This window comes from Salmo trutta, chromosome 22 (genome assembly GCF_901001165.1).
Source record: "Salmo trutta chromosome 22, fSalTru1.1, whole genome shotgun sequence".
NCBI classification, from domain to species: domain Eukaryota; kingdom Metazoa; phylum Chordata; class Actinopteri; order Salmoniformes; family Salmonidae; genus Salmo; species Salmo trutta.
The window spans coordinates 19,831,001-19,858,937 of record NC_042978.1 but is presented as its reverse complement, the minus strand read 5'-3'; the positions used below and the strand labels follow the sequence as shown (position 1 = coordinate 19,858,937).

General features: G+C 46.3%; 1 protein-coding gene across 1 annotated transcript in view; it reads left to right on the top strand.

Moving 5' to 3' along the window:
* Positions 1–27,937, top strand: part of trabd2b (TraB domain containing 2B) — a 90,746-nt gene that overhangs the window by 2,809 nt on the left and 60,000 nt on the right. Inside the window, exon 2 of the mRNA XM_029707116.1 lies at positions 843–1,412. Coding sequence (XP_029562976.1) covers positions 843–1,412 — 570 coding nt within the window. The remainder of the gene's footprint in view (positions 1–842; positions 1,413–27,937) is intronic.

The following is a 27,937-nucleotide window of genomic DNA, read 5'->3' as shown; positions in this document are numbered from 1 at the left end:
TTGGACCATGCTGGTGGACCCAGCGAAACTGTTAAGCTACTGATACAAATAAAAAAAATCCTCAATCCCAGCATAATACCAGCATCTCTATGGTTTGACTTATGTTTTGCAGAGCTATGATCTATGGATGTTTTTGTAAAGAGGACATAAGGACCCTCATCAAATCCCTGGAAGGTTAATGAACTGTAAGAAATAGACACATAAACAAAGCTTTTTCCATTTTATCAGACTTTTATAGTGTTCAGTAAACCAGATACAGTAGCCACGTTTAACAAAATGTTCAGCAAAGGCCTATTTGTGTGCATTTTGTTGTTTGTGTAGGCTATCCAATGGCTTTTGCAAAAAAGTACTTCCTCAAGTAAAGGATATCCCAGTTAGGTGGGTTTCAGCAGTTTTATATGGTTCAGTATGTTTATACTGCCGTAGCAACCCTTGAAAAGCTTCCCAGCTTCACAGAGGCATTGGCAGCACAGCTATGCACCTCAACAATACACTGGGGTCTGTTTACAAGGAGAAAGCTTCACTATAAACTCATTGCCTCAGAACAGCAGACAGACAGACAGAGAGCAGCACAGTGGAAGTTAGCTGACAAGGTTTCATTGAGTCCCTTGCCTTTATCTCCAGCTGACATTTCAACAGATTCTATTGCATTGACCTGTATCTCAACCAACTAAAAAGCCTGTTTTGAATCACTAAATCACAAAAAGTACTTTTGACTTAACTACTGTCAATGGCCTTTACTCAGAAAGTTAATTTACTCTATTCAAATACTGATTGTCATAAACTATCTCTCGCATCTCCTCCTCCCCATCCTCCCCCTCAACCCCCCTGCGCCCCCATAGCAAACCGACATGAACTCTTTCCTCTGGACGGTGGAGCGCCCAGCTCCCTATCCCCCCTCCTATCTCTTTGGGACCATCCATGTGCCCTATACCCGTGTGTGGGACTTCATCCCAGATGTCTCCAAACGGGCCTTTCAGACCAGCGCCAACGTGTTCTTCGAGCTAGACCTGACTGACCCCCTGACCATCTCCAAGTTGACCAGCTGCCAGCTGCTGCCCCACGGAGAGAACCTGCAGACCCTGCTGCCCCGGGACCTGTACCGCCGCCTCAAACGCCACCTGGACTACGTCAAGCACATGATGCCCTACTGGATGACGGCAGACCAGCGGGGCCGGGGGCTGTACGCTGACTACCTCTTCAATGCCATTGCAGGGAACTGGGAGAGGAAGAGGCCTGTGTGGGTGATGCTGATGGTTAACTCTCTGACAGAGTCGGACGTGAGGTCGCGGGGGACTCCCGTACTGGACCTGTTCCTGGCCCAGGAGGCCGACCGCATGGGGAAGAGGACGGGAGCGGTGGAGCGGGTGGAGGAGCAGTGTCACCCCCTCAACGGACTTAACTTCTCCCAGGTAAGAGAGGGGGCTGTGGAGGGGGTGGGTTTTGGACATGATCATTGGAGTTGGGGGATATGTGATTGTTGGATGCATTTGGTTGGCGGCTGGGGGCAGGGAGTTGGGAGTTTTAATAGAAGGGAAGTCTTGGGAGGAGTTAGTGGAGAATGTAGAAGATGACAATGGGAGGAGTTAGTGGAGAATGTAGAAGATGCAAATGGGAGGAGAAAAATATGATTAGAAACAGTATGTTTCAAAGCTGTGTGGATGTTTTTAAAGTTATTATTGTGCCTGAGCCTTCCAAAACAGACATGAGCGCTGAATCAGCTGACGAGGTGTCACGTTGACAGCTGTAAGTGTAACATGAATTAGTGAAGGTGTGAGGTAAAAGAGTGTGTGGGATGGGTAGTTCTCGTTTCACTGGGCTGACTGCCTGTCTTGGTGCTATGATACAACCACTGTTAGTATCTTGCTCTGTAACTTAACACTGAAAGATGGACAGAATAACCAAATGACTTGATGACAAAAACATGGGGAGTATCCGTGTCTTATATCTCCTTGGAAGGGCTATAGAGGAAGGGTAACATGGAGGTCTAAGTAAAGGATGGCCCAGGAATGGTTAGGGGGAGGTCAACTCAAGTCAATTTTTCCAAACTCTGGGAGGTCCAAGCATGCCTTTGATGTGCTAGGACTGGGAGGCTAATCCCCTGCACACACACACACACACACACACACACACACACACACACACACACACACACACACACACACACACACACACACACACACACACACACACACACACACACACACACACACACACACACACACAAACACACACACACGGCGTGCCTTGGCCTCCGTGTGACAGGGTGCGGGGCTCCTGCGCTAATTTGAGAGGCACTGGGCCCACACAGCCTCTCCTCTTTCATCAGCACCTCCTAACTACGCTGTCAAAGAGCACACACACACGCGCGCGCACGCGTACACGCATACAGCTGTCCTGCACATGCATGGGAACCTGGAACACAACTGCCCTACAACGGAGCAATGTTGCAAGCCCAAGTCATGAACTGCTTCTCAGTGTAGTAGTATACAGGATACAGTGATAATATAAGTCTAATTTCTAATGACCCCAGCCTGGAGCTAACACTCTATCATTAAAGCTCTTGGTGTAATGCCTGTTATTTCCAATGAGAACATGAGTAAATCACCAATACAAAGTATTGGACGACTGCCTGCCTTTCTATTGTTCCAGGGAAGGGAACTTTTTATAAGGCAGGTGTATTGTTGGATAACATTTATGTTGTTGGAGGTTATTTTTTCTAAAATTATAATGAATAACTTGAATAAACTCTGTAGCATAATGGACTTTTGAGCAAGCAACTTACCCTCCATCTCAAGTTGTATGAAAAGAGTTCAAAACCTGAAATGAAAGTGACATGGAAACAATTATAGTCAATTATAATTTGCAATGTAATTTGAACACTATGGTTGATTGGATCTCTCTCTTTGGTGATTGGATCTCTCTCTATGGTTGATTTGAACAAAGATGAGGTCAAGCTGACAGACTGAAAAAAACGAGAGAGGAAAAGCAAGAGAGAGAGAGAGACGGTGAGGGAGGGAGGGAGAGCAGGGAAAGACTGATGTGCATCATGTCAGTGCGAAACCTAATCTGAAACATGAGCTCTTCTTCTTCTGTGGTGGCTAGATCTGACAGCTCCAAACCCTACCGTCCACATATAATTTGTTCCCAATAAACGTAGCTGCTTACAATATCCTGTAACTTGCCGCTCCCGCGTCACCAAGAGGGTCTCCGATGGTGATTCTTTATCTGCCATAATTATTTTCATACTGTAGGCACCTGGCCCCTGCACAGCCAGTGACCTGGAACTGTGTGGCTGGACCTGGGGCATGGGCTAGCCCCTCCCCTCAGATTCTCAGAATGGGGAGTGTGTGGTGGCGTCACTGAGTCAACCATCCCCCTGGGTCTCCTGACCTCACAGGAAGTGATCTGTCCGGATGAGAGGTATAACTGATAAACAGTTTCCCCCACGGTGAGAAGTGTACCCTGTGGTAGAGGCCTTCATGGGTCCAAAAAGTTGGACCCGTTCTGAAATGGACATGGTGCTTTCCCATCCGGACCTGATATGCATAAATACATTTTTTAAATATAGAGACCAGTTCCGAATGGACCGGAGAACAACTAGACCCATTCCGTATAGACCTGGTCGGATCCAGACCTCGTCTGATGCAGTTGAGGGAAGCAGCAGAAAAGTCCATTTTTAAGCTACTTTATTAACCGGAGCTGATAAAGCGCGCGAGAGAGGAGGTAGAGATAGATGACACTCTAGCAGGGGCTGTGCTGTGTGTGTAGGCTACTGTGAGTGTGAGCTAGTGACACGTGGAACGGGGAGGAGGGAGAGATGAGAGACTGCAACCAACAAGCCGATTCGCGCTATAGTAGACTAATAGCTACCATAGCTAGGTTATTTATTTTCCAATAGGGTTACGTAGTACCTGTGTTGACAGCATCAAACCGGGAGAGGCTAGTTAAGCTAGGCTAATTGAGGCTGCATGCGCTTTCTCGTCCCACGCAGTTACAAACAACTAATCTAACTTTTGCCCCTCATGGAGGCTCTATGACTGCAGACTATTGCCACTTTGATGACTTATGACTGGCCAACAAGCTACAGTACGCGTGCCACTCTCGTGAAAAGCAAAGAGCAGCAGCATAAATTAGGGAAAAAAAATCCTCTCTCTCTGTCTACTGCAGCGGTCATGTTCTGATCTATACTGAACAAAAATATAAACGCAACATGTAAAGATCCCAGAAATGTTCCATACACACAAAAAGCTTATTTCTCTAAAATGTTGTGCACAAATTTGTTTACATCTCTGTTAGTGAGCATTTCTCCTTTGCCAAGATAATCCATCCACCTGAGAGATGTGGCATATTAAGAATCTGATTAAACAGCATGATCATTACACAGGTGCACCATGTGCTGGGGGCAATACAAGGCCACTCTAAATGTGCATTTTGTCACACAACACAATGCCACAGGTGTCTCAAGTTTTGAGGGAGCGTGTAATTGGCATGCTGACTGCAGGAATGTCCACCAGAGCTGTTGCCAGATAATTTGTTAATTTCTCTACCATAAACCAACGTTGTTTTAGAGAATTTGGCAGTACAACCGCAGACCATGTGTAACCACGCCAGCCCAGGACCTCCATATCCGGCTTCTTCACCTTCGGGATTGTCTGAGACCAGCCTCCCGGACAGCTGTTGAAACTGTGAGTTTGCACAAAGTATTTCTGCACAAACTGTCAGAAACAGTCTTAGGAAAGCTCATCTGCGTGCTTGTCGTCCTCACCAGGGACTTTCTTGACCTGACTGCCATTCGGCGTCATAACCGACTTCCGTGGGCAAATGCTCACCTTCGATGGCCACTGGCAGCTGGAGAAGTGTGCTATCCACAGATAAATGCCGGTTTCAACAGACAGTGTGTATGGCGTTGTGTGGGCGAGGGGTTTGCTGATGTCAGCGTTGTGAACAGAGTGCCCCATGGAGGCGGTGGGGTTATGGTATGGGCAAGCATAATCTACAGGCAACAAACACAATTGCATTTTATCGATGGCGATTTGAATGCACAGAGAAACCGTGACAAGATCCTGAGGCACATTGTTGTGCCATTCATCCACCGCAATCACCTAATGTTTCAGCATGATAATGCACGGCCCATGTCGCAAGGATCTGTACACAATTCCTGAAAGCTGAAAATGTCCCAGTCTTCCATGGCCTGCATTCTCACCAGAAAATGTTACCTGTTGAGCATGTTTTGGATGCTCTGGATTGATGGGTACGACAGGGTGTTCTAGTTCCTGCCAATATCCAGAAACTTTACACAGCCTTTGAAGAGGAGTGGGACAACATTCCACTGGCCACAATCAACAGCCTGATCAACTCTAAGAGAAGGAGATGTGTCACGCTGCATGAGGCAAATGGTGGTCACACCTGATACTGACTGGTTTTCTAATCCACGCCAAAACTTTTTTTAAAGGTATCCCTACAGATGGAGCTCTGGCGCACTTACAGACCTGATAGAACTTTGGTTTCTGTGTGCAGTAGCAGTGAAGCAGCAGTGAGGCTGTGGAAACAAAGGCTTGGGGAGAGCATTTTTCATCTCCAGAGCTGTGGAGGGCGATGCAGGCAGACAGACGGGTGGGCCAGCCAGCACCAACCACTCTCCAAAGGCACGCTATCCACAGCGAGGGGGAACCTGCAGGAAGCCAGGACGTCTAGAGGGGTGCAAGCTGGTCACCGTCCAGCAGACGTTTTCTGAAAAAGTCAACAACTTTTCTCCCCGTCTCCCACTCCCCCGTCTCAGTGCACTACATCTATATCTACATGTAGACCTGAGCCTCTGCTGCCTGCGTCTCTCCGTCTCTGGCCTGGTGTATAAATACCCCTATTTATTTACTCTGGTTCACTTTGCAGCTGAAGCACAGCCCTTGTCAGCGGGAGATGACATCACAGCTGTGGCCCCCTTCTCTGTGTTGGGGTCAGAGGTGGCGACGGGGCTGGCGGAGCAGTGGACCGTGAGGAGACTGTGAGTTCTGAGTTAGGAGCTGAACGTTCATGGGCCCCAGAACAGAAAAGGCTAAGTTACTAGGCTATTTTCCAGGCAGGTCACCCGTGATATCAGTCAGTATTCGACATCCATCCATGTCTGAGGACTTCGGGAGATGACGTGGACCGGCCACTAGGGGCAACAGTAAGCGCTGTCGGTTTTGCTAGGGCGTTCTGGATGGGGATGGCGGATGGGTGTAAGCATCTACTTGTGGTTCGAAAGGTTGCATGTTTGAATCCAGTGATAGAAAGTTGTTTTTGATGTTTTTGTTTTAAGCCTATCCCAAACCTTAACCCTTACCTTAACTATTCAGAGTTAATGCCTACATTTAAGAATTTGGACTTAATGCCTAAACATAACCTTAAACACATTTAACATTTGAGAAATTTGGATGAACGACTAATTCTGACGTGAGACAGTGAGAGCTTGTTGCGATTTTCACTGTGACCTGGAGAGGGAGTCTCCTCAGCTGTAGCATTGTCACCTTAGCAGGGACAGATCTGGTTTCTCCTCAGCAGGAGCTTGGGGTGCCCTGTGGTGCACTGTGACAGACACGTCTATTTCATTCAGCCCTGCCCCCGACACAGCTCAGTAGTCCTTCTCTGCTCTAGTAAAGACTTTAGGTTGAGACTTTCTGCTGTGCTGACATAGCATACAGTATGGGCCTCTCACATATTGTTGTTAGGTTGGTAAAAATATCCAGGGGGCATTGCCTTCCTATGCATACACAGAGTTTTGTTTCTCTAATTTAATACGTGTTAAACTGAAGATCATACGCTGAGTCTGAGATGATACGCTGAGTCTGAGATGATACGCTGAGTCTGAGATGATACGCTGAGTCTGAGATGATACGCTGAGTCTGAGATGATACGCTGAGTCTGAGATGATACGCTGAGTCTGAGATGATACGCTGAGTCTGAGATGATACGCTGAGTCTGAGATGATACGCTGAGTGACCAGAGAAATAAAGATCTCCCTTGTCTCGACAGGGTCACGGAGAGCACTGATGAAGACAAGCTGTGTTCAAAACAGCTTGTCAGAATCATGACAGAACACTTTTCAGTGTGTTCATTGGATGGCTCTCGTATAAATAACGCATATTTAAAGGGAGGAATTAGGTAACATATGACCTGGTCTTTAGTCAAATATTTACATTCCATGGCTGGTGTGTTAGGATGGGTCTGGAGCGCTCCTCTGGCCGCAGGGCCTGGAGACAAGTGATTGGAAAAAAGAGTCGTCTCCTCTGCTCCCTAACCTGGCTCCTTCTGGCTCCATGCTCCCTCCCTCTCTCTTTCTCGCTCCATGTCTTGGGGCTGTCGCTGTCCCACTGCTCAACTGTACACACCTGGATCTGAACACACAGAACAGAAGAGTAGGAGAGTATAGTTCAAACACCGGGCCTCGGTACTACGACTCTGCTACTACGTTGATTGTTACATTGTTGGAAAGAAACCCCAAAGGAAACACTGGTAGATGTTCAACATCCATCCTCTTTACGAGTGACGTTAGAGGATGATGTCAAGCCTCATATGACTCCTAGTACAAATATGTAGAAAACTGCCGGGCAACACGTATCAGACAGGATATTTCCTGGCTCCGTTGGCAGGCGGAGGGCCAACCCCCGCTCTAATGACTTAATTGGCTTCTTAATGACTAAATTGCCCTTCTGCTACCCAGAACCACTTAGGCTATTATACACTGGCCAGAACAGTGGCTTACTGGGTTCCAGTGAGGAAGAGAGGCCAGATGTGGATGTAGAGTGAGTGGTGGGAGTGACGACTGTCGCTACAGGATATCAAAGAGATGGGGTGAATACAGGTCATATACTATTGGTTCAGTTAGACACAAGTTGGTCAGTTATAATACTTGGTATCTCTATTCTATTCCATTCTATGGTTACTCCATAGAGCCACATCTCTGTGGTCTTGAGAAACACCATGTCCCCTCTGAATACCTGGCCAGAGGAGAGGACCTACTGTAGATAAGTCATGGATTCACCACACTGTCACTGAGGATTCACCACACTGCCACTATAGCGAGACAGTGGGCTAGAGAGAGTGCTATCCCATACCGTTGGGTTCCCAGCGCCAAAACCATCCCTTTCCTGTTTCAAACGGAACACGGGTACCTATCTTTGTTTTAATGGCCGCACGTCACGCTATGGATCATTATCCTCCTACTCCTGCTCTTTCTCTCATAGCTGACACTGTCTCTCTTTCTCACATACACACACTGCAGTGACCCATGCAGTGAAATACACACACGTACACACACAGACAATGAGAACATGGGTAACAAACGCCAAGCAGATCAGTCTAGGGGCAACAAAACAATGGAAACAAAACAGTGGATTTGGAGGTGGTCTCACTGTGCCTCTGGGCAGGGGCATGTTTTTTCCTGGCAGGGTAGGTTGGATTGCGTTGTCTGAGGTAGCGGCTGATTGATCGCAGACAGGAATGTGACTCAGTGATTTCCTGAGCAACCACAGTTTCCCTGCCTGGAACCCTGTTGTCTGTCAGAGCGGGATAACCATCTTAGATCTGAATCACATACATTACAACCACCTTAACATTGCAGCTCCATGACTTGGTGTTGATGTGTTGTTGTCTGTGCACAAATGCTCACAGTCACAGATCACTAGCCTTGAGAAATTAAGTGTTTGTTTGTTTGTGTCTGTGTGTGTGTGTGTGTGTGTGTGTGTGCGAGCGCGTGTTTCACCCTCATAGGCAGGCTTGTCAGGGCTTAGGGGAGCATTAGTGGAGGCCTTTCACTGAACCCTGCTTTAATATGACCCATGCGTTTCCTCTACCCTCTGTGCCCTGTCCCCAGTTATACACACGCCAGTGAAGCACTTCAGTTCCGCTCACCCCCACCTCACCCCCAGTCTCACCCCAGTCTCACCCCAGTCTCACCTCAGCCCCACCTCAGCCTCACCTCACCCCCATCTCAGCCCACCTCACCAAAATCTCAGCCCCACCTCACCCCCGTCTCACCCCGACCTCACCTCACCCCTTCAACGCCCTCAAAGCGTTTGATGCTCGACTCTGCACCTCTGTACCAATCTTGTGTATTATTAAAGAGGAAGTGAAACTCAGTTCTGAGTCTTTGAGTCTTTACCTATATCCCTAAGGAAGGAGTCCATAACTGTTTGAGGATGATTAGTTAAGCAGGGAGGCTTTTAGACTGGCCATTTTCTTTGTTGAATCAGTCCTGATTGAGGTCACACCCCAGACTATTCCTCTACTGCCACTGACAGAGTCAGAGTGGTGATGACTCAGGTCGTCCATCCACCCCAGCCCACAGACTGATGTGAAACCCGCCAGTTGAAGCTCTTGAAATGGAGCTCCGCTCATAAACTTTTACTGGGGTGCACATAAATCCACTGATTCCCGCTGTTCCCCCGCGCAACCGTGTGGAATGACGCCCGCCCCCCCAAGTCCCCTTGTCCCTCCCCAGGCCAGCAAGGAGGGAGGGCAGGACGCAGGCTCCACTGACATTAACAAGGCCTCAAACACACAGGCACTGATACCAACTCACTGAGCTCTGTGGGGAGAAATTACAGCAGAGCAGTTAGTCCAAACCCCATTCATCCATGTTTAAAAGCACTCGGCTCAGTCAAAGTTATTTTTGTTGATGGATAGTTTCATGAGAACACGTTGATCCCTGGGTCCAGCTTGGCTCTGGGTTGACCCAGTGATGGAGTAGTAAGGTCAGGGCTGGAAGGGATAGCTGCAGTGCCCACCAGTGTTAACACAATGTTATCAGTAAGGAAGAGATCCTTCACAGTGTTCTGATAGGAAGGTCATGTTTCACTCCCCATCCCCCGTCTCTGATGGATCGGCAAGGGTGTAACTGGAATACATGACCTCATAGTGTGTCTGGGGGTGGGAGTGTGTGTTTGTTTGCGTGCGCGTCAGTGGAGGCTGGTGACGTGAGAAATTGAGGAGGATGGGAGACCTACGGCACGGAGACGGCAGTGTGTTTAAAAAATCTAATTATTTTAACCTAAAGCATTTAATAGAGACAATTATAGTACAATATTATGGGGAATGGGAACGAGAGGGCTACTTACACAGTGTTGGGAAGGAATCACAGCAGTGGTTGAATGAGGGTATGAGTCGTGAGTTGAGGTTTTCAGAGGTTTGACTTCAGTGCAGGACAGGGGTTGAGGTGTTCAGAGGCTTCAGTGCAGGACAGGCTCACCATGAATGGACCGTGTTGGAGAAGAGCTCAACTCTTCCACTGAGGGCAGGACAGGATTTGACTTGGAAGACAAAAAACAAAAACACACTACTCTACATAGACAATTGGCAGATCTACTCACATTTCTTGGAGAGGAGAGGGCACATGAGACGTGGCTTCAGTCAGGAGAATTGACAATGGTAGTGGTCATCACCTCTTAATCAGGGAACAGGAAGGGACTTAACTGGAAATACAAATAGTATATACATTCCATTACAGCAGCACCACCATAGATTTGGTCAACAATTTTCTCCATGAAGTTAAGCTCAGACATCTCAGAATTCACAAAGTCAAACACAGACTGTGCATCTCTCCCACTCGACACATCAAAATAGCTCAAGAAATGTTCCTGGATAAAGCCCTGATCAGACTGGTGGCACAATAGGACCCAGAGTGATGGGGGTATTTTTCCCACTTATCTGGTAACCTAACCAGGAAAACTCCGGACCCTACCCTATGACAGTGATTAATCCGTTTTAAAAAGGTTTTATACTGGCTATGACGGGATCCCTTTTTCTGATCAGGTCTGTTTTTAAACTCCTGGAAAAAACTCATGGCCATGGGGAGGATGAAAACCCTGTCAAACTGCAGCAGATTAATTATATTTAGACTAGACTAACAGGGAGGTTTCCTCGACCCAGACACAGAGACAACAACTGATGGAGAACAGAACTCACAGGGCCGAGCTTCCTTTATGCATGTTTGTATAGCGTAGGCCTATGCATCTGTAGGCCTAATAAAACATTTAGTCACATCTCTGTCTATGACATCACTATTATGTTGATTGATTCATTCCAGGTAATCATTTGGGATTAAAAAGGTCTAGGCAACCTAGCCAGTCCTAATTTGCATATAAACCAGATTTGATCACGTTCACATTTTCTCCTGACAAACAAATGGACTATAAATACATAACGCTACCAATTTGTTTACCCTGACAAGATGGACAGGACGGATAGGCTGCATGAAGATGCTATTATTAGTAGCCTACAGTTGATCATACTGAATAATCGTCTCGTTTTCTTTCCATACAGCATGTCAGATCTGTAATGTTTAGGTGTGCCTATAATGAAACGTTTATGTAAAGAGTTTTTGCTTGTGTCTGTCCAGAGTGATGATGTGTTATCACCTTTGCTAAATAAATACCGGAGGAAAGTGGAAAGCCTACTTCAGCTCGCGCGAAAAAATGCACTACGTCAACCTTTCTTTTTAAATCTCATTTTTAATCGATGATGCGTTGGAAGCAATCAAATCATTCGGAATTGATTTCGACATCCCAGAGAAGGCAGTACAAACTTCCATATGCTCAGCAAGTGAAGCATTTTAGCGTTCAATTACCTCTGCAAGCTCCTTATAGTTGACCTTCTTAGCTGAACTTTCCCACTCGTCCACTACATTGTTGCGAGCATTAACTAGCCATTCTGGAGGAGAGAACTGCACTCTGGTAGCTAGCTACTTGCACCTAAAGTTAGCAAGACAAATTGAAATAAATTGAACTAACTCTACACAAAAAATTAAGTTCTAAAACTAAGAAAACAATATATAATCTACCTCGACCTGTAGTTTGAAGAAACGTATTTGAATTGAATAATATCCTAAAAATGCTCAACTATCACTATTCACTCTTATCTTTATCCAATATGCCAACAACTCACCAAGTTTCTCAACACATAGAAGCCCCATAATGCTCTGTGGCACAACAACAATACACCACCCTAGGTTCATTCTCTGATCGTAATCTGTTCATATTGCAAAAGCGTTAATTGATTGGAGGACATCCTCCGGAAGTGGTTATAATTACCTTCTAGGTCTATGGAAGGGGGTGAGGCCTCCTAGGTTTTGTATTAAAGTCAATGTAGCCACAGGAGGACGGGGAATTGTAATTTCTGCTTCCAACGCACACCCTCAAACACGTAGATCCCCTGAACACAGCTCACTCTCCAGATCCCAATTACCTGAATTCTAATCATTATCACACACTATTTCGTTCGGTTCTTTGCACCCCATCACTGTGAGGTATTGTTTGTTTTGAGACACACGTCTTTCTGAGCTCTGGGTTTCCTGTGATTTACTCCTCCCGTGTATGATAGTTTTTGCCTGCCTCACTAACGACGCCTTTTGCCTATTCCCTGCCTATACTTTAGCCTATCGGATTTCCTCTTATCTACCTATTGCCTGATCTCCCGGACTACGTTACTAGCCTTTTCCCTGCCTGCACTGTTGCTCTTTTGGACCCCCTGTGTATGACCTTCTGCCTGCCCCTGGACCCAGCTACCTGCCTCCTCCTGTGGTCCTTTACAATAAACACCTGCTGCGCCCTGCGCTTGAAACCAGCTCTCTGTCTCCCATCATACTCATTACAGGAATAGCTGTTAGGCTACACCATGGTGCTAGCCTAGAGTGTGTTGTTGAGACTACTGTAGACCTTCATTGCAAAATAGTGAGTTTTAATCAGGTATTTGGTGACGTGAATATATTTAGTATGGTTTTAAAAAAGGATAACTTTTTAAATGTTTCATAAAATTTTAGTTTTTGAATTCACTGAGTTCCTCTGAGGAGCCTCCACTGGTGTGCGTGTTTGCATGTGTATGTCCGTACCTAATGATGTGTGTGTGTGTTTACATGTGTAAGTCCGTACCTAATGATGTGTGTGTGTGTTTACATGTGTATGTCCGTACCTAATGATGTGTGTGTGTGTTTACATGTGTATGTCCGTACCTAATGATGTGTGTGTGTGTTTACATGTGTATGTCCGTACCTAATTATGTGTGTGCGTGTTTGCATGTGTATGTCCGTACCAAATGATGTGTGTGTGTTTACATGTGTATGTCCATACCTAATGATGTGTGTGTGTTTGCATGTGTATGTCCGTACCTAATGATGTGTGTGTGTTTGCATGTGTATGTCCGTACCTAATGATGTGTGTGTGTGTGTGTTTACATGTGTATGTCCGTACCTAATGATGTGTGTGTGTGTTTACATGTGTATGTCCGTACCTAATGATGTGTGTGCGTGTTTACATGTGTATGTCCGTACCTAATGATGTGTGTGTGTTTGCATGTGTATGTCCGTACCTAATGATGTGTGTGTGTGTTTGCATGTGTATGTCCGTACCTAATGATGTGTGTGTGTTTGCATGTGTGTGTCCGTACCTAGTGATGTGTGTGTGTGTGTTTGCATGTGTATGTCCGTACCTAATGATGTGTGTGTGTGTTTACATGTGTATGTCCGTACCTAATGATGTGTGTGTGTGTTTACATGTGTATGTCCGTACCTAATGATGTGTGTGTGTGTTTGCATGTGTATGTCCGTACCTAGTGATGTGTGTGTGTGTTTACATGTGTATGTCCGTACCTAATGATGTGTGTGTGTTTACATGTGTATGTCCGTACCTAGTGATGTGTGTGTGTTTACATGTGTATGACCGTACCTAATGATGTGTGTGTGTGTTTGCATGTGTATGTCCGTACCTAATGATGTGTGTGTGTTTGCATGTGTATGTCCGTACCTAATGATGTGTGTGTGTGTTTGCATGTGTATGTCCGTACCTAGTGATGTGTGTGTGTGTTTACATGTGTATGTCCGTACCTAGTGATGTGTGTGCGTGCATGTTTGGTGCATTTGAAATATGATTAAACACAGTTGAGCGTGGGGTTAGCGGTTTGAAATCCCATGCCAAAACAACAGCTCAGGCCCTCAATGGGGAGGCTTAATAACAAAGAAAAAATGCTGCGACCATGAAAATGTTTCACTTTGTTAAAACCCCAACTGCTAATCTTTGGGCGATAAACACATTCTACGTCCATGTTCCCTCCACTGCCGGAAGAGTTCAGGAATTTGCTGAATTCAGGCCTCGGGTTCACCTTTCAAAGTTTTATTCCCAGGCACTTCTTAGAGACAGATTTAATTGACTAAGGGGGTAGGATGCTCTCTCCTCAACTCCAATTTCCTGATAATCTCCACCAACGGAGTTGAGCAGAGACCAGGCTTTGTGACATGAATTTCTGACTACATCGATTTGCCTAAGGTCAATATATAAAATGATTATTATGAAACTCTTACATTGTACCTATGTTTGTCCTCTGTAGTGGCTTGCCTTTCTTTGTTTGCTGAAATCCATACTTTTTCAATAAATGTTGATCAAATGTGTCAATTAAATCTCAACAAGGAAACTGTCAGTGGTTGTATTTGATTACGTTTTTATTAAAACATTTGTATATCAGCAAACAAAGAAAGGCACGCATCCCCAGAGGACAAACATACTGTAGGCTCAAGGTAAGCGACACGTTTTATAATTGAAATTTTTTGAAGTAATTGACCTTGGGCGAATTGATGTAGTCGGAACTGAAATCCACAAAGCCTGGTCTCTGCTCTACTTCGTTGGTGGAATTCATCAGAAACGTCCTTCTCCATGGAGTTGAGTTTAGTCAGCTACCCTCTTTTCTGCCCCTCAAATGACCCTCATCCCCCAATCCCTCCACCCTCCCTCCCTACCTTCTCTGCTGTCGTACATGATTCCCTGTGACTGGCTCAATGGTGGAGCGCAGGTTAGTGGTTGTGCTCTATTGTTCAGGTCAGTTGTAGAGCTGGGATTTGGGATTATGGAATGTTGGCTCCCCTTCTGCTGACGTGTGACCTCTATAGGCCTTACCTTGAGAGCAAGGAAACAGGGAGAGGAGAGAGAGAATGGAGGGAGGGAGGGAGCGCAAAGGAGAATAGGAGTGAGAGAGAGAGAAAAGTGGATATAGAGAAATAGGAGATAGAAACATAATAGGGGAGGGGCATGAGAAAAGAGAGAGATTCAGCAGACCCACGCCACTCAGAGTCAGAGCAAGAGGAAAAAGAAATGAAAATAAATTACTCAATTTGGATGTGGAAAAGAGAGGTAGAGAAAGGGCAAAAAACACAGGAAACCTTTTACTTTCTTCTCTGGGCAGGTTTTACCAAAACAAAAGAGATGTGCTTTGCTCTGCTGTGAGATTTCTCTCCCCTTTCTCCTCTCTCTCTCTCCTCTGTCTCTCCACTCAATTTCACCTGTCATTCACCGGTGGAGTTTTTCCCCCCTCTCCCAAGGCAAATGTTCTCTACCTCTCTTTTGTGCTCGCTGGAACAGTTTAAATACAGTACCAGTCAAAAGTTTGGACACACCTACTCATTCCAGGGTTTTTCTTTATTTTTACTATTTTCTACATTGTAGAACAATAATAAAGACATCAGAACTATGAAATAACACATGTAGTAACCAAAAAAGTGTGAAACAAATCAAAATATACTGCTAAAAAAAATAAAGGGAACACTTAAACAACACATCCTAGATCTGAATGAAAGAAATAATCTTATTAAATACTTTTTTCTTTACATAGTTGAATGTGCTGACAACAAAATCACACAAAAATAATCAATGGAAATCCAATTTATCAACCCATGGAGGTCTGGATTTGGAGTCACACTCAAAATCAAAGTGGAAAACCACACTACAGGCTGATCCAACTTTGATGTAATGTCCTTAAAACAAGTCAAAATGAGGCTCAGTAGTGTGTGTGGCCCTAACCCTAACCTCCCTACGCATGGGCATGCTCCTGATGAGGTGGCGGATGGTCTCCTGAGGGATCTCCTCCCAGACCTGGACTAAAGCATCCGCCAACTCATGGACAGTCTGTGGTGCAACGTTGGCGTGGCGTTGGTGGATGTCCCAGATGTGCTCAATTGGATTCAGGTCTGGGGAACGGGCGGGCCAGTCCATAGCATCAACGCCTTCCTCTTGCAGGAACTGCTGACACACTCCAGCCACATGAGGTCTAGCACTGTCTTGCATTAGGAGGAACCCAGGGCCAACCGCACCAGCATATGGTCTCACAAGGGGTCTGAGGATCTCATCTTGGTACCTAATGGCAGTCAGGCTACCTCTGGCGAGCACATGGAGGGCTGTGCAGCCCCCCAAAGAAATGCCACCCCACACCATGACTGACCCACCGCCAAACCGGTCATGCTGGAGGATGTTGCAGGCAGCAGAACGTTCTCCACGGCATCTCCAGACTCTGTCACGTCTGTCACGTGCTCAGTGTGAACCTGCTTTCATCTGTGAAGAGCACAGGGCGCCAGTGGCGAATTTGCCAATCTTGGTGTTCTCTGGCAAATGCCAAACGTCCTGCACGGTGTTGGGCTGTAAGCACAATCCCCACCTGTGGACGTCGGGCCCTCATACCACCCTCATGGAGTCTGTTTCTGACCCTTTGAGCAGACACATGCACATTTGTGGCCTGCTGGAGTTCATTTTGCAGGGCTCTGGCAGTGCTTCTCCTGCTCCTCCTTGCACAAAGGCGGAGGAAGCGGTCCTGCTGCTGGGTTGTTGCCCTCCTACGGCCTCCTCCACGTCTCCTGATGTACTGGCCTGTCTCCTGGTAGCGCCTCCATGCTCTGGACACTACGCTGACAGACACAGCAAACCTTCTTGCCACAGCTCGCATTGATGTGCCATCCTGGATGAGCTGCACTACCTGAGACACTTGTGTGGGTTGTAGACTCCGTCTCATGCTACCACTAGAGTGAAAGCACCGCCAGCATTCAAAAGTGACCAAAACATCAGCCAGGAAGCATAGGAACTGAGAAGTGGTCTGTGGTCCCCACCTGCAGAACCACTCCTTTATTGGGGGTGTCTTGCTAATTGCCTGTAATTTCCACCTGTTGTCTATTCCATTTGCACAACAGCATGTGAAATGTATTGTCAGTCAGTGTTGCTTCCTAAGTGGACAGTTTGATTTCACAGAAGTGTGATTGACTTGGAGTTACATTGTGTTGTTTAAGTGTTCCCTTTATTTTTTTGAGCAGTGTATATTTTGTATTTGAGATTCTTCAAAGTAGCCACCCTTTGCCTTGATGACAGCTTTGCGCACTCTTGGCATTCTCTCAACCAGCTACACCTAGAATGCTTTTCCAACAGTCTTGAAGGAGTTGTTGGCTGCTTTTTCTTTACTCTGCGGTCTAACTCATCTCAAACCAACTCAATTGGGTTGAGGTCGGGTGATTGTGGAGGCCAGGTCATCTGATGCAGCACTCCTTCACTCTCCTTCTTGGTCACATAGCCATTACATAGCCTGGAAATGTGTTGGGTCATTGTCCTGTTGAAAAACAAATGATAGTCCCATTAAACGCAAACCAAATGGGATGGCGTATCATTGCAGAATGCTGTTGTAGCCATGCTGGTTAAGTGTGCCTTGAATTCTAAATAAATCACTGACAGTGTCACCAGCAAAGCACCCCCACACCATCACATCTCCTCCTCCATGCTTCACGGTGGGAACTACACATGAGGAGATCATCCATTCACCTACTCTGCTCTCACAAAGACACGGCGGTTGGAACCAAAAGTCTCAAATTCGGACTCATCAGACCAAAGGACAGATTTCCACCAGTCTAATGTCCATTGCTCGTGTTTCTTGGCCCAAGCAAGTCTCTTCTTCTTATTGGTGTCCTTTAGTAGTGGTTTCTTTGCAGCAATCGACCATGAAGGCCTGATTCACGCAGTCTTCTCTGAAGAGTTGATGTTGAGATGTGTCTGTTACTTGAACTCTGTGAAGCATTTATTTGGGCTGCAATTTCTGAGGCTGGCAACTCTAATGAACATATCCTCTGCAGCAGAGGTAACTCTGGGTCTTCCAGAGTTTCACCATAGCACCTAATGGTTTTTGCGACTGCACTCAAAGTTCTTGAAATTTTCCGAATTGACTGACCTTCATGTCTTAAAGTAATGATGGACTGTCATTTCGCTTTGCTTATTTGAGCTGTTCTTGCCATAATATGGACTTGGTCTTTTACCAAATAGGGCTATCTTCTGTATACCACGCCTACCTTGTCACAACACAACTGATTGGCTCAAACGCATGAAGAAGGAAAGAAATTAACTTTTAACAGGGCACACCTGTTAATTGAATTGCATTCCAGGTGACTACCTCATGAAGCTGGTTGAGATAATGCCAAGAGTGTGCAAACTGTCATCAAGGCAAAGGGTGGCTACTTTGAAGAATCTCAAATATAACATATATTTTGATTTGTTTATCACTTTTTTGGTTACTACATGATTCCATATGTGTTATTTCATAGTTTTGTTGTCTTCACTATTATTCTACAATGTTGAAAATAGTAAAAATAAAGAAAAACCCTGGAATGAGTAGGTGTGTTTAAACTTTTGAGACCGTATATCAAACATATGGCAGCGTTTATAGAAGGCAAATCCCATTTACAAAAAGATTTCTGCAGTCGTAGTCCCTGAGAATAGTGGTTGTTCAGGGGTTATATATGTCCTGATATCCCCAAACAGGGAGAGGACAGCAGACAGGAGGAGATAGTGTGGGAGCGATTGAGAGAAAAGGAGAGAGCAGGAGAGTGCTGGCCAGAACAGGAGAGACCAGAAAAGAGAGTAGAAGAGAGAGCAGGGCAGAGAAGAGGAGGAGAGAGTGCAAGACAGAGAAGGGAGATAACATGAAGGAGAGAGAGAAGAGATCAGTAGAGCGAGGGGTTTTATGTATCCCTGCTAAGATACTGTAAACTGGGTCCATGGCTCTCTCACCTCTCTCTGACAGGCCTGCCTCTCTGAAGCTGCCTCTGTGGTGTGCATCATGTGATGGGTAATTGGCCTGTGGTTCCACCACAGTTGTGCAAACAGATTAGCAGTGAAACGTGTCGGCTTGCAGGGCTCTCGCAGGGCTCGGAGGTGAATGTGTGTTCTGTGCTGTCTGAATCACAGATGTGGGTCTGTGTGGGAAAGAGTTTGATGGACTAATGGATTAATTGTGATCGGGTGGAGCAATTGGCTTATACAGTACATGCATTCCCACACACACACACACACACACACACACACACACACACACACACACACACACACACACACACACACACACACACACACACACACACACACACACACACACACACACACACACACACACACACACACACAGTACATGCAAACAGCAGAGACGCTGTATAGATACCCTAGTATAGTGTTAATTGTCCAGTCGTCCTTGTACCATAGCCTAAATGACTATGCTGTGAACACAGACCCTTTTGGAGAGAAAGGAGCTCAGTTTTGTGAGTAGACTCTACACACCATCAGCATTCCGGCAGCAAAGCTAAGGAGACAGAGACAGAGAGCGAGGGAGAGAGGGAGAGTAAGTAAGAAAGCGTCTGAACACGCAGGGCCATTCAGATATGTGAGTTTAGCTTGGCTCAGAAAAGTCAGTGTGTAAGCAGCCGGGGTAATTGGTTTCTGATGCCCCTGTCAGCCATGTGCCAGACCACCTGCCTCGGGTGGGAGGAGGAGGGAGAGGGGAGGAGAGGAGGGGGAGGGGGAGGAAAAGGGTGAGTAACAGCATCTCCGTTTGCCACCCAAGGTGAATGCCCAACTCAGCTCACCCGAGCCCAAGCTATCCATTATAACCAACCCTCTCACCATAGCTCTGGCTGTGCCCCCATGGCTCAGGGCTGTAGCAGACTTTACAGTATGTGGCCTATGTCCCTGTGTCCCTGTCCCTTTATTGTGATGGTCAGTCAGCCAATATTGGGGGGGGGGGGACCTGTCCTCATTGTTGGATGCCAGCGGATGTGGCCACAGGCTCTTATGTCACAAAGCAACTTTACAGATCTCTTAATATGAAAAATATGGGGCCTAGACCGAGAACGCCAGAACCGTTTAAAGAGCTCAAGCCCTGTTATTTTACAGAGAAGCATTAGCAAATCCCCTCTTTTGATATATGTACATACGGTTGATTCTCGCAGGTAATACCCTCAAACACAGCTTACTGAATCCTAAAGACAGTACATGTGTTTATGTCATTGTCAGGCAAAACTCTCTGAGCAAAGCTCATGGATAGGGAGAGAGAGTTGGAATGGAAACACGCCTTTTTTATTGCCTTGACAAAAACCGAGGAAGAAAGAGAGAGAGGAAGGGAAAGAGAGAGAGAGAGCTTGAGTGGAGCAGACCCCCCCAGCCTATGCTCAGCTGTGGTGGCAGCCAACTCAAGCACTTGCGCCGGTGGTGTGAATGGCCTTTTAATGCCTGCTAACAGCCTGGGTGTTTAGCAGGATGGAGATAGGATGGGGGTGACGACAGACAGCGTGTGGACTCCCTGCTCTGCTGACTCCCTGCTTTGTCTCAGGGGCCCGGGACCCTCTTCACCTGCAGCTTCCCCTCTTACACACTGACACATAACTACTATATTCTACCACCTTTATTACACCCTCTGTGTACACTCTCTGTACCTTGATTACACACTATTAACACACTGTGTACACTCTCTGTACCTTGATTACACACTATTAACACACTGTGTACAGTCATAGGGTTAGTTACACCATACAAAAAGCTCCTCAAGTACATCATATCATCACATTGATACTGTTTCAAAGTTCCAATTAATGTTCAGACAGTCATTCGTGACTTTTTAACTGCAGTTAGTGTATGTGGTGCATGTGTATGACCTGGAACAGATGTACTGTACCGTACAGTGAAACTGACAGCTGGAGGAACCGTCCCATTGAACCCATTGAGAGTCCACAGGTCACAGCCAGGGGAGTCAGGAGAGTTAGGGGAGTTAGGGGAGTCAGGGGAGTCAGGGGAGTCAGGGGAGTCAGGGGAGTCAGGGGAGTCAGGAGAGTCAGGGGAGTCAGGGGAGTCAGGAGAGTCAGTGGAGTCAGTGGAGTCAGGGGAGTCAGGAGAGTCAGTGGAGGCAGGGGAGTCAGGAGAGTCAGGGGAGTCAGGGGAGTCTGGGGAGTCAGGAGAGTCAGGAGAGTCAGGGGAGTCAGGGGAGTCAGGGGAGTCAGGAGAGTCAGTGGAGGCAGGGGAGTCAGGAGAGTCAGGGGAGTCAGGGGAGTCAGGGGAGTCAGGAGAGTCAGGGGAGTCAGGGGAGTCAGGGGAGTCAGGAGAGTCAGGGGAGTCAGGGGAGTCAGGGGAGTCAGGGGAGTCAGGAGAGTCAGGGGAGTCAGGGGAGTCAGGGGAGTTAGAGGAGTCAGGAGAGTCAGGGGAGTCAGGGGAGCCAGGGGAGCCAGGGGAGTCAGGAGAGTCAGGAGAGTTAGGAGAGTCAGGGGAGTCAGGGGAGTCAGGGGAGTCAGGAGAGTCAGGGGAGTCAGGGGAGTCAGGGGAGTCAGGGGAGTTAGGAGAGTCAGGGGAGTCAGTGGAGTCAGGGGAGTCAGGGGAGTCAGGGTGCAGAAATGGGGAGGCTCTGACACCTCTGACATTATCATACGGGACGCGTGGGGACAGATGTAAGAGCTGAGTGACCTGTGCTCTGGTGTGTCTGTGAGTGCGTGCATGCGTCTGCTTTTCCTAATGTCTTACCGGGCCAATCCCAACCAGATCCTTACCCTCACAGGAAACACACTCTCAGAGTTCTGTTGACCCCTGTCTGTGGAGGTCATGTGTGACCTAGACCAGCAGGGTAAGAGACAAACACACACAGGCTCTGTTGGCTCTGCTGGACTGAAGCTCAGTGTTTGTGTGTCCTGTCAGTGGGAGAATAGTGTGTGTGCCATGTAGTGTGTTGCTGGGAAAGTGCAATGTTACATGAAGGGAGAAGAGTAGCCCCATTAAGAACCCTTCATTCACTGCCCCAACAACCTGGTAGGCCAACCTTCACACAGCTGACACATGTTAGCTAAACACCATGACATCTCTGCGCTTTCCAAACAAACTGTTTAAAGAGGTGTAGAGAACCAAGGGGAAACGGACAGAAAGAGAGAGGTGGGAGGATGAAGTGGAAGAGAATAAACAGCCGAGTGTGTTTTTATTGAGGCTCTCCGCTGTAGGACACGTTCTAGGCTGGTGCCAACATGGAGGAGCTGAGCTGCTGAGCGCCACTCTGTTCAAGGGGCTGTTTAAGCTTTAACACTTCTGCTCCTCCTCCTCCTCCTCCCTCGACGTTCCAACCACACTCATCTGGGACACCCTGATTATGTGTTAAAACCTCAGCAGTTTGAAAGGAGGGGAAAAGAGTTAGAAGTAAAAAGTGTGAAGTGTGGTTTCAGTCTGTTAGATATTCAAAGAATTTCATCAGTCCTCACTGTGGTGGTGAGCTTGGGGTTGCTGAGGAAGGGGGTTCTAAAGTAGGGGCACACGGTTTGGGAGATGTTTTTGTCACAGGTTGAACCTTATTCATTGAATGGATACTAGCGTACCTATTGCTCTCTCATCTCTTTTATGGTGTGTGTTCTTGTATGTGAGGCTTACTTCTGTATGTTGTCTTGGGTGGGTCAAAACCATTGCTCTTGGATCAGTTTCAGTCATTAGTTCTCCCTCATCTGGGTTGAAACCCAGTGAATGGCGACAGACCCAGGATCAGTGTTTGAGGGCAGTGTCCAGCCAGTGCCTGCTGATTTGGCAGTTGAAATGCAGTCTGATGCTTAGTCTCAAAACTCAATTTTCTCCTCGAAAGGGAAACACAAATAAATTCCTTTCAATCAGCCAAGGGTTACTTTGAGGCTCATTTGGAAGGAATGTTATTGAAACTTAAAGTAACATTATTCAAAAGGTGAAATGTGCTTTCCTAAGCTTGATTTTCTTCCGCTTTCCTTTGATATACTCTGGGGTAATCCAGGCGGAGTTTTGATGAAGACAAATTTTCCTACATTCTACTTTAGAAGTACAGAATAGATTCTCTGTTCAAGTAAACTAATGAGGGTTTTTTGGACTGCGTAAGATACTGAGGTAGGCTACTGGATGTGTCATCCATGATTTCTGGGCTTGAGTTAGCTTGTCTCAGACAAGTTGTCTGTGTTGGAGGAGAGTACAGAGAGAGTCTGAACCTAGGCAGGTGAGTTCTGGTGAGAGGCTGATGATACTAAGAGGAGTATCGCCCAATAGTTAAGATGCCTTTCTCTCTCCATCTCCTCTGGCTCCCTCTGTCTCCCTCTCTTCTATCTGTCTCTCCCTCCCCCCCTCCCTCCGTTGGCCTCTATCTTTCTCTGGAAGTGCTCAGGGGAAAAGGTCCTGAGTTCAGCTCCTCTGAAAGGGGATCCAAACCGTCTGCTAATGAGAACGCCAAGCCTAACAGACTGACAGCTTTTGTGAGTGACGACTGTGCGTGCGTGTTTATGAGTGTGTGTGTGTCTATGTGTTTGGGGAGGGTTGGGATGGGTGGGGGTGCTGGGGTTGGGGGGATGGCCTTCAGCCGTGGCAAATATCTGTGTGCGTTTCTTTGGGGAGGCAAAGAGCCGTGGTTCACTTATTTTGACACACAGTACAGTACAGTACACACATGTGTATCCACACGGACTGCTAACATCTTCAACTCAGACAGGAATGAATGAGATATAGCAGCTTAATAAGAAGGGTTTGAATAATTCTGGCCAATAGTTTTGAAAGTGGTGGTCACGAGTCAAAATGGTTGCCCGTTTTTTGTGTACTACATCATCCAATTTGTGTGATATGTTACAAATACAAATTTGTGCAATATGTTACGAATTTGTTATGCTTAAGATCCCGGAGTGCACCTTTTATAGCCAACCTCCACCCAATCCTAGTTCCACCATTGCTCCAACCACTATCATCCCACTCCACCCTGTCTATCTACCCAGAGATCAAAAGCAGATGGGTGAGAGTGGAACGGGGAGAGAGAAAGTGAGAGAGAGAGACACGGAGGGAGGGAGGGAGGGAGAGAGGGGGGAGGGGGGAGGGGGGGGAGAGTGAGAGATAAAGGCAGAAAGGTCAGGCAGGGAGTGAGGGAACAGTCAGCCAGTCTCAGATGAAAGGAATCCCCCCAATCCTCTCAATGATAAACATGTGTCTCTGTCACCGTCCGTCCTCCAGTCTGATGATGCACGCCTCACAGGCGCTGTGTGTCCGACACACTGACGCTCCCCACCAACACCTCTCCCTATCCACTTGGCCCCAGGAGCCACCACAGCACTAACCAAGGCATCTAACAACTCAACTCATCCCTCGATTTCCCTTCACCGCTAGACGCCATGCCTCCTCTCCTCCTCTCCTCCACTATATACTGCTCTCAGGCATGGTGTCATACTGAATACCAGACGTTTAGGGATCTCTCTCTGCAGCCCTGTGTGTGTAACAGCAAATTAGGATCTCTGGTTGAAGGGGAGCAAGGGCTTTAAATACGAGGTTCCCCCTGGAGATGGTGGGTTAGAGTGGGGCTCTATGGTAGTCTGTTGACTCATGGCCGTTCCTGGATCATCTCCACGGGCAACTGGCGGGCCTAAAATGAACCAGGAGAAGTGGAGGGGGGAGAGGGGGTACAGAAAGATGAGGGAGGGAGGGAGGGAGGGAGGGAGGGAGGGAGAAAGAGAACGTTCTCTCTGAACCTGTAGAGGAGAAATCTGGGTAAACATTCTGATGCTTGTTGCTGTTGTTCTGGCAGAAAAGGCCTCTGCGCTGCCAGAACAACAAACATTGTGTGTGTGTGTGTGTGTTGTGTTTTTGGGTATGTGTGTGTTGGGTTTTTGGGTATGTGTGGGTTGTATTTTTGGGTATGTGTGTGTTGTGTTTTTGGGTATGTGTGTGTTGTGTTTTTGGGTATGTGTGTGTTGTGTTTTTGGGTATGTGTGTGTTGTATTTTTGGGTATGTGTGTGTTGTGTTTTTGGGTATGTGTGTGTTGTGTTTTTGGGTATGTGTGTGTTGTGTTTTTGGGTATGTGTGTGTTGTGTTTTTGGGTATGTGTGTGTTGTGTTTTGGGGTATGTGTGTGTTGTGTTTTTGGGTATGTGTGTGTTGTGTTTTTGGGTATGTGTGTGTTGTGTTTTTGGGTATGTGTGTGTTGTGTTTTTGGGTATGTGTGTGTTGTGTTTTGGGGTATGTGTGTGTTTTATGTATCAGTTGTGTTGTGTCTTTATGTTATGTTAACTCACGTGGTTGTGGTGATGAGGATACTTATTTGTGGGCGGATACAGCAGTGTTGGAGCGCAGATTCCCCCCTCTGCCCCCCTCCCCTCCTCTCCCCTCTGCCCCCCTCCCCTCCTCTCCCCTCTGCCCCCCTCCCCTCCTCTCCCCTCTGGCCCCCTCCCCTCCTCTCCCCTCTGCCCCCCTCCCCTCCTCCCCCCTCTGCCCCCCTCCCCTCCTCTCCCCTCTGCCCCCCTCCCCTCCTCTCCCCTCTGCCCCCCTCCCCTCCTCTCCCCTCTGCCCCCCTCCCCTCCTGGCCCGGCGTTGTAAAAGGACCCAGCATTTCATGTGAGCTCCAGCAAACATGGTTGTTTAACAGCTGTGGTCAACATGGCTGTGTGTACGGGGCATGGCTGTGTCATTAATGTTCTACAGACCGCCGGCGTGGAGCCACGACAACCACCGCCACTCACCCACACTGAGCCTGGGACACTCACACACATACATTCACAAAAGCATGTTGCTGACACACACACACACACACACACACACACACACACACAAGCCTGAAGAAGGCTCTGCATGCCGAAATGTTGGTTGTTACACCCATTAAATGTTTGGGAGCATTATTAGAGTGTGCAACTTTATTTATTTACACACACACTAACACACACGCACACACAAAGAAACACACACACACACATGCACACACAGACACATGCACAGTAAAGACAGTGACACACATTCACAGACTCACAGACTCTGGGTTATGGTTAAGGTTAGGGTTAGGGTTAGGAGTTAGGTTAAAGGGTTAAGGTTAGGGTTAGGAGTTAGGTTAAAGGGTTAAGGTTAGGGTTAGGAGTTAGGTTAAAGGGTTAAGGTTAGGGTTAGGAGTTAGGTTAAAGGGTTGAGGTTAGGGTTAGGAGTTAGGTTAAAGGGTTAAGGTTAGGGTTAGGAGTTAGGTTAAAGGGTCAAGGATAGGGTTAGGAGTTAGGTTAAAGGGTTAAGGTTAGGGTTAGGAGTTAGGTTAAAGGGTCAAGGATAGGGTTAGGGGAAAGGTTAGGTAGCATGCAAATAGTTGCAAAGTAGTTAAAAAGTAGTAAGTAGTTGCTAATTAGCTAAAATGCTAAAGTTGTCTGTAATGAGATTCACACACTCAACGTTTGGGTTGCTAGACTTTTGCGTTATTTAAGTTTCTGCCTTAAAACCTCTTAAATGTAACTAAATGTAATCTAAAATGTAATCTAAATAATCCCCAAAAGTAATTATTGATCATGAGAGTGCCATAAACAGTAACTAGTAATGCTGCATACTCCAAGAAAGGATAACATCTTACCTTTCTGGTAAAAATAGTTATGAATAACAAAGGTGTAGTGACATTTGAGGACACAAGCTGAAGTACACAGTACAATTATGAAAAATAATATGAAATATTTTATAAAATGTATTTCCTATTCAACAAAACTGTGTAAATAAGGCTTGAAATTACTTATATTTTTTTCTAAATATAGCATAATACATTTAGAAAACTTCTAACTATAAGATTTCAACTTCCTTATAACTGTAAAATACATACTTATATATTTAGTGTTAGAGAAAATGTACATATTTTATAAAGTTCTCGCTTGATTCAAACGTTTGCCCCCACAGATGTTTTGGCTTCCTAAACTTGTTAGTAACTCGCCTTTCATCTATATTAATATTGTCCATCTATGACAAGCAAAAAGTGTTTTTTGTTAAAAATCGCTGAATTATTTTAAATGACTGGCTATACATCGATCTCTGAATGCGTTACAGCGACGAAACCACGCTCTCCTGCTGCGTTACGATGTAAGGATTCCAGCAGTGGCGTGTATACCATGGATGCCAAGGGAAGCCAGACTTTCCCAAAAAATGTACCAAAAAAAAACATACAAAATAATTTATCTTTCGTCTCTGTGTTTCACACATTTCTTTCAATTCACAAGAGGCTGAATATATCTCCCTGGAGAAAGTATCAGAGCGAATGAAACAGCACCCCTCTGCCTCAGTATGTGTAGCGTATCTATCTGATGCTGTCTGGTCAGAAAGAGTATGACATTGTTGCCGCCCTGATTGCAAGGGAAGCCAGCGAGCATTCGGACTCCCATGATATTTAAAAAAATAATAATAGCCAATCAGCGTTGAGCTAAACTTAGTGAGCGCAGCTGTGAATGGTCCTGGCACACCAAAAAAAAAGTGTCAAGGGAAGACAGTTTGGATTTGGCTTCAGGCCAATCACATCACAAGCCAAACATCATTATTGACAGAAGAAAACTTGAATTGTTGCATCTCGTTGTGCTGATGTCATCTAGTGGTTCGCTAGCTAGCTAAAATCGTCCCTTTCCTAAATTAGCCACGGATGGAGATTGAGATTTGGACTTGTGGTTTAACTTAATTCTCCATACTGGCCAATGATTATAATGGCGATTCTGATTCAACCATAAATTCATTCATTGTTGTGCCCCTGGCCTGAGAGGATGGAAGTTCAATATGAAGCTAGATGTAATATGCTAACGTTAACTAGCTGGCCTGGTGCATCATTGCCCATGAAAGCAAGTTAGGCTAGCAAGCAAGTATTTTATCCAGGTAGCCTAGGACAGCAAAAACTAAAAGCATGTACTGTATGACAGAGTCATAGACCGTTTAGGCAACATGAAAGAGGAGGATGGTATTGTGTTTCTCTTCAAGTAGGGTGAGTCAACATGTTTTTCTACTTGCACGAATGCGCATAGAAATCAGTACCATGGCCAGCCACATCATATTTAGCTTACATTGATTGGACTAAATAGTTTTTTTTGTATCTTTTAGTTGTTACTGTATTA